Here is a 7,771-nt window from a genome sequence, read left to right as displayed (position 1 = left end):
AAAAGGAAAAAAAAATGGTAACATAAGTAACTGCTGGAAAATTGTGACATACGTTCCAGACTATTAGTAGGTCCTTTTTTTTATCGAGCCCAAGGCAGAAGGCTAGAAGCACTCATTTCAGGATCAGTAATTGCTGGAAAATATCAACTATAATTAGTCGTCAGTCTACTAGAGAAAAGTCCAAGAAAGGATCCGTAGTGACACTCGTGGTTGGAGACCCTTCAAAGTCTTTACTTCTTGGAATACCAATCTCGAACACAACTCATACGGTCATACCAATCTATCTTAGCTGACGAATGAGTGAGGACTTGCGAGCCAAGCCTGTAAAATGGGTTGAGAATGACAACTTGAAAGTATCTAGACACTAGACACCTCACCACGCGGTTGTAGCATAGCAGTCTCCCCTTGCTATAAATTCACTTGTGCTCAGCATCGTATTTCATGCATCTGCAACAAACAAAGCCTCAAATTAATTATGGATATCTATGTTTACTTCAACCCTATTTCTCGCCTCATTCTCCACTTGCTGCTCCTGTTGTTTTTGGCATCGTCATGCCTGAACACGAGCAGCATTGTGAAATCATGCATGAAGGAAGAGAGACAAGCGCTTCTCAGCTTCAAACAAGATCTCACTGATCCGTCTGGTAGGCTTTCTTCCTGGGTGGGTCATCAATGTTGTCGATGGAGAGGCATTTCATGCAACAACCGCACTGGTCATGTTGCAATCATTGACCTCCGAAATCCATATCCATGCATTGAGTATATCGATCTGTGGACCTCCGCATGGTACTGGAACAGCACTAAATTTGAAGAATCTTGTTGTTTGGGGGGTAAGTTGAATCATTCTTTGCTTGACTTGAAACATTTGAGTTACTTAGACTTGAGCAACAATTACTTCAAAGGGATTCACATTCCCAACTTCATTGGCCAGCTTACAAGTTTGAGGTATCTCAATCTCTCGCACAATTCATTTTGGGGAGAGGTTCCCCCATCTCTTGGTAACCTCTCAAACCTGAACTATCTTGACCTCAGTTCTATTTATCCTTCTTCCAAAAACTCGAATTGGCTTTCTCATCTCTCTTCCCTAAAGTACCTCAATCTTAGAGGTGTGGACCTTAGCAGCACAGGAGTAAGTTGGCTACATGATGTCAACATGATTCCTTCACTCTTGGAGTTGCATTTGTCTTCTTGCCAAATTAGTGGAAACCAGCTTCCACTCTCGCTGCCCACAATTAACTTCACATCACTTTTGGTCCTCGATATGTCATTTAACGATATTAATTCTTCGTTTCCTAAATGGATGTTTAATCTTACTAGTCTTACAAAACTTGATCTTGGGGATAATCCTTTCATTCGCCCCTCTTCCAAAAACTTGAATTGGCTTTCTCATCTCTCTTCCCTAAACTACCTCAATCTTAGAGGTGTGGACCTTAGCAGCATAGGAGTAAGTTGGCTACATGATGTCAACATGCTTCCTTCACTCTTGGAGTTGCATTTGTCTTCTTGCCAAATTAGTGGAAACCAGCTTCCACTCTCGCTGCCCACAATTAACTTCACATCACTTTTGGTCCTTGATATGTCATTTAACGATATTAATTCTTCGTTTCCTAAATGGATGTTTAATCTTACTAGTCTTACAAAACTTGATCTTGGGGGTAATCCTTTCATTCGCCCCTCTCTTGATGAATTTGTAAGACTAAAATCTCTAGAACACCTTGACTTATCGAGTATTGGACTCAAAGGTCAATTATTTCCCAAATTCTTTGGAAATTTGTGCAAGCTAAAGTCATTAGATCTTCCAGCCAACGACTTTGATGGGGGGATTGAACAGTTTTTGAGTGGTTTTTCAAATTGTTCATTTAATAGAATGGAGTCACTAGATTTATCTAGCTGTGGGCTGGTAGGCAAATTCCCTAGTTCGCTGCGAATGTTGAAAAGCCTGCAATATCTCTCACTCAGTGACAATTCCTTGAATGGGTCCATACCCGAAAGTTTGGGAAAACTCACTCAGCTGGTTAGCCTTAATCTGTTTGATAATTTATGGGAAGGCAGCTTAACGGAAGCCCATCTCATAAATCTCACAAGATTAAAGTCTTTTAGTGTAAGCACTGATCGACTTGTGCCCATCATTTTCAATTTGACTGATTATGAATGGGTTCCTCCTTTCAAGCTCCGTGATATTTACATGGACAATTGCCGAGTAGGTGCTGGCTTCCCTCTATGGCTTCAATCTCAAACTGAGCTCGTTCATGTCTTACTTACGAATGCTGGAATCTCGGGTCCAATACCAGAGGAATGGCTCTTTAAGATATCTTCCCAAATCAAATTTTTGGATTTATCTTACAATCAAATAAGTGGAAAGCTTCCGTTCCGATTCAACTCTTTTCCGATTCTGCATACCATAGATTTGAGCCATAATCAATTTGATGACACTATTCCATCATCTATTTGTAGCATTCAATCTCTGTATTACCTTGCTCTGAACAACAACCAGTTATCCGGAGAATTCCCTAAAGAATGGAGTTTGTGGAGCGGCATATACACTCTGGATGTCTCAAACAACAATATGTCTGGTAATATTCCAAGCTTAATGGGCATTCCAAGTTCTCTTTCAATACTGAAGATAGACAACAATCATTTTAGTGGAGAAATTCCTTCTGCCTTGCAAAATTGCTCTGGTTTGGAGAGACTTTATCTTGGAGGCAACAAATTTACTGGAAGCATACCTTCTTGGATAGGATCAAATTCAAATGTATCCGGATTCATAGTGCTGCAATTGCAATCGAACTCTTTAAGTGGACATATTCCTCATCATTTGTGCAGTCTTCCTTTCCTTCAGATCCTAGATCTTAGTCACAACAGATTTTCAGGGACTATTCCCAAGTGTTTGAATAAGTTGACTTCCTTAGTCTATCGTAATTATAGTGGCTGGAGCGGCGGTAGTGAGTCTGAGGTGACAACTGTGACTATAAAAGGAAGAGCAAGTGAATACTTCTTATCCAATGCAGAACTTCTAACCATTATTGATTTTTCAAGTAATGATTTAGAAGGTGAAATTCCTGAAGAAATCAGCAGTCTTGTTGGATTAGGCACATTAAACCTGTCCATAAATCGATTAAGTGGAAATATCCCCTCAAAAATTGGAAACTTGAAGTTGCTCGAAACACTTGACCTCTCTCAGAACCAACTTTCAGGACAGATACCAAATAGTCTCGCTTCTCTGACCTTCTTATCTCACTTGAACTTGTCACGCAACAACTTGACCGGAAGAATTCCTTCAGGCAACCAACTTCAGACGCTCGATGATTCATCTATTTATGAGGGCAATCCTTCACTCTGTGGATTTCCTCTTTCAAAATGCCCAGAAGACAGAGACAAGATGCATGAGCCTCATGCAGAAGACAATAATGATCATGAAGCAGATGATGAAAAGCTTGGTTTATATACCAGCGTAGTGCTTGGCTTTATCATAGGCTTTTGGGGTGTTTGTGGCACATTGATATTGAAGAAGTCATGGAGGTATGCTTATTTTCAATTTTTTGACCACATCAGAGAGAAAGTAGAACTGCTGCACTAGCGATTGCATTGAAAGTAGCTCGTTTGAAAGCAAGGCAGTGATCGGAAACAAAACAAAAAGAAAGTAGTAATTATATAATATGCTTGCTGATTTTTATCTATTCTATCTATGCAGTAATGTACGATGTGCATTTCCTTATGAACCTTGTTGTTTAATTAGATGTTGCTGTTGTTATTTTGGTAACGGCAGCAATGATTTAGCTGCTATGCTTTTCTTTTTTCACTTGTAAGGTCAGTCAGGGAGTCCGTATTATCAAGTTTAGCTTTTGTTTTTGGTAGACAGTTGTGAAATTTCCTTGAAGAGGTAAGGTTCTAATGTCCTTCTCTTGTTTTGTAAATTTTTCTGTTTCATATGAATAAAGAATAGAAAACGTCACAGTACTAGTAAAATGAGAAACATTATGTTTTTTTATTTTTCAAAAAAAAAAAAAAATTACTCGTATGGCTAGTCAAAATGGTGACTGCAAATCAGTAATGCAGGGGCTTCACATTGCAGAGTAAATATGATCCCTTAATTTAGGTTTGTACTTGACAAAAGAATTGTCACATTAATCATGATTATGTACAATTGTCACATGCTAGATTATTGAGATTTCTCCTATATATACAGTAATGTCGAAACAAATGTTCCAATCTAGAGCTGAGTCTCTATGAATGCTAGGATTGCCAAACCAGATGCCCAAACATCATCATCCAATACATGTTCTTCAGGGGAGTGACTTATGCCTCCTCGACAGCGGACAAAAAGCATGGCCACCTGTTCTTATTTTTGGAGAGCAGAATTATACACCAGAGGAAATAACACAAACAGTAACATATGGTTCATGATTCATCTTGCAAATTAAAGATAACAAACCTTGGTTAAATGAGACAGAGCCATTGCATCATGTCCTGCTCCACTCATTAATACAGATACTTCATCCTGAACAGAACCTGTCATTCTCTTGAGCCCAAGATAAGCTGCAGACTTCAGCTTCGAGGTCAGCTCAGAATCACAAATGACTGCATTTGCATCATGCTGAAAAGGTTCAAAGCATGTAAGGTTACTGTCTTACTTGCTAAGCTACCTGCAAATGATTGAATAGGATATGAAAGTTCCATACCTTACGATCAATTGTGCATGAAACTGAACGCCTATCACATATTTGATACAATCGGCTAGATAATTCATATACAACAGCTTCACGTCCCATGTCATCAATTGCGCGTAAATCTACCGTGAATGTTACCTGAAATCAAGAAGATCATTTTTATTACCAGATTTAGCATTTAATATCAAATTTAGCGATGTCAAGAGATAAACTTCTTGCCTGTCCTGGAATAACATTACTTGCACTTGGCCAAGTCGATATCTCACCAACAGTACAAACGAGTGAAGTTGAAAGTGATTCTAATGAGTAACTTTTGCATTGACCATCAAAAGACAGAAAATCTTGAGGATGCTTACATAGGCTTTCTAATAATACAATGGCTTCCGCAGCAGCAGCCATAGGGTCATGACGCATGGACATTGGAACTGTTCCAGCATGCCCCTGGGAACCTCTCATTGTAACCTACAATGTTTATGTATATTGGATGCTCAGCCAAAATAAAAGTTTAATATAATGCTATTCTAGTTTACTGCTTTATACATCAACATCTGTATGATGAAATACAATCTATAATTACACATAAGGAGCTTTTGTATTCAAATTCTTGGTTCTCTCATGAAATTATAAAGCAATTTTCCCCTATAGGGAGCTAATGAGACGTGCGTAGTTTCTCATAAAGATATTGTTCCACTTTTTCCAGACCTAAAAATAAATATTAGACTCTTTTTGAATCCTCATGAGTTCCAGACATATATGTGTAGTTGCATAGTACAATTCTCAACTATTGAAATTTTTCTTGTTTGTATGATTAAATGAAACATAATTTACACATGCACCTATGAAAAGCTGAAACACTTTTGATACCTTTAGTCTTGTCTGTCCAGCTATGCCTTTAACAACTCCTAGAGGAAAACCAACCCATTCCAGTACAGGCCCTTGTTCAATGTGAATCTACAACATGAAACAATCAGCAGAGTTTGCAGTCAGAACACTAGAAGAACTTATAACATGCATCCATTTTATTGCCGTTTCCACATATTCTAATACAGATTATCAACATAACCAGCGTAGGGCATTATACCTCAACATAACCCCAAACTGACTTTGGGTCATATCTGAGCTGCTGCAAGTGCTCCTCTGTAACTTCTATGGAGTTTCTCTTAAGAGCATCTTGAATTGTCACACCACTGAACAAGGACTATACTCATAAATTTATTGATAAAGATGGAAAATAATAAAATTGAAATAAAAAACATACTAAATAGTGTTACAAATAGATATAAATTGGGATTTATTCAAGGAAACCTTTTATCAGTTATTTGCAGTGCTGAAACTGGTAAAATTCCAGCTATAGCAGCACTTCCTATGAATGTAGACTGAAACCTTACTCCTTCTTCATCACTAAATGCTATTACCTAGAGATGTTGAGCAAAAGCAACATGATATTAGTAGTTAGAATTCTAGCAGCGCCACCAAAGAGTAATTTCTGCGTACAGTTTTGGAAGAGATTTACTGAAATGTTTCTTGTGAAGTAGTCTATGACATTTTTCAATGAGCCAATGACATATTTCCACAAAACCTCAATTTTACACTGACCTCAACATGCCGCTTTAGTTCTCCCAATTTTCCATTGATACTCAAAACCTTCAATGCAGATACCACAGAAATGATGCCTAAAGACCCATCAAATATCCCGGCGTCAACAACAGTATCCTGTTATAACATATAGATAAGGGGATGGAACTGTTAATTACTCCTGTTGTTTGTAGTACCAGAGTACAAATTCAGTTAGGAAATTTAGGGGAAAAGAACGGTACCAAATGAGAACCAAGTATTAGAGCCTGAGCAGTAGCATTCCTACCCTCAACTCGACCATGTACATTTCCCAAGCAATCAACCCACCTGGAAATCAAGACCAAGCATGAGCCAAGTATTCCTCAAACACTACTGTTTGGATGCAAACAAATTAGGATTGAAGCTCACGTTCGCAAACCAGCATCCTCCATCCATTCGCGGATAAGATTTCCAGCCCTCACAGCTGCTGGGCTCATGAATATCCTCTCAAGATAACCATCACCATCACTGACCTATTGATTCAGACAAGAAGCAAAATTCAAGACAATAACTATGATAACAATAGCATACAGTAATGTGTCAATACAGTATTAACTTGAATTCAAGTTAGACTAAAACGGTTTTCTGGAGATTAGTCAAATCAAGTTAGACTAGAACGGTTTTCTAGAGATTACTCCTTTGACTAATCTCCAGTTAGAAGTATATTTCTAACCAAATGATCACTAATTTAAAATCCAATACTTGATACTTTTCAGAAATCGGATTCAGTCTTGCAGATTGGAGATAAATTACTTTTTTTTTCAATAAAAGTTTGAGCTACTAAGGATTGCTGATACAGAAAATAGACAACAGCTGAAATATTTGTATACAGAAATAAAAAATGGGACCTTTCCAAGCTGATGAAGTCTTGACACAGCTTCATCCCTCAAAATTTCAGGATACAAATCCCCTTCTCTGTTTCCCTCATCTTCTCCACCAACACCTATTCACATCATCATCAACAACAAATCAATGCCATGTACAGATTGAACCTTTATTTTACTCAGACCAAAAAAAGATAAAACCTTTACAAAATCTACATGCAAGAGCCATTGATTAATTACCAGAAAACCCAAAACAGGGAGTGATGGCTGAAGAGACCAGAAGCAAGAAATGGCAAGCCAGAGCCAAAAAGGAGGTGGGACTAATGGCGGAATGGGTTCTCTGGGAGACACGTGTAGCAACTGCCATGGCTGCCTAAAACCCAGTTTAGAGAGGCAAGCCACACGCAACTGAAACTCGGTGCAAAGCTTGGGGATCCTTTAATTTCTAAGAGCAAGTTCACTTGTGAGTCATCAGGTCATCTACTATTCACTATTTTTTATGTGTATTTTTATTCTTTGGGTTATGAGTACAGTATATTTCGTGTCCTGGGTCTCCATGTGTCACCCTGGGTCACGCCGGTGACCTAGGTTTTATTGGAAACTGTGTCCGTAACCTAGAGAATGGAAATAAACACTAAAAAGAAATGAATAGTAGATGACCTGGTG

At 38.3% G+C, this 7,771-nt stretch overlaps 2 protein-coding genes across 2 annotated transcripts; one reads left to right on the top strand and one right to left on the bottom strand.

Moving 5' to 3' along the window:
- The first annotated feature begins 475 nt into the window (after positions 1–475).
- Positions 476–3,577, top strand: LOC112203232 (receptor-like protein EIX2). The gene has a single exon (XM_024344225.1). The coding sequence runs from the start codon at positions 476–478 to the stop codon at positions 3,575–3,577; it is 3,102 nt and encodes a 1,033-aa protein (XP_024199993.1).
- Positions 3,578–4,034: 457 nt separating this feature from the next.
- On the bottom strand, positions 4,035–7,521 carry LOC112165690 (allantoate deiminase 2). The gene is made up of 12 exons (XM_024302298.2): positions 7,346–7,521; positions 7,130–7,224; positions 6,651–6,754; positions 6,485–6,569; positions 6,264–6,380; positions 5,973–6,082; positions 5,749–5,854; positions 5,532–5,618; positions 4,887–5,129; positions 4,680–4,805; positions 4,433–4,594; positions 4,035–4,333 (listed from the first exon to the last, which is right to left on the bottom strand). The coding sequence occupies exons 1-12, from the start codon at positions 7,470–7,472 to the stop codon at positions 4,211–4,213; spliced, it is 1,485 nt and encodes a 494-aa protein (XP_024158066.1). The 5' UTR covers positions 7,473–7,521; the 3' UTR covers positions 4,035–4,210.
- Between the last annotated feature and the right edge of the window lie 250 nt (positions 7,522–7,771).

Source organism: Rosa chinensis, chromosome 5 (assembly GCF_002994745.2).
Source record: "Rosa chinensis cultivar Old Blush chromosome 5, RchiOBHm-V2, whole genome shotgun sequence".
NCBI classification, from domain to species: domain Eukaryota; kingdom Viridiplantae; phylum Streptophyta; class Magnoliopsida; order Rosales; family Rosaceae; genus Rosa; species Rosa chinensis.
Note: the sequence above shows the minus strand (reverse complement) of the source record. Positions and strands in the feature narration are given on the sequence as shown.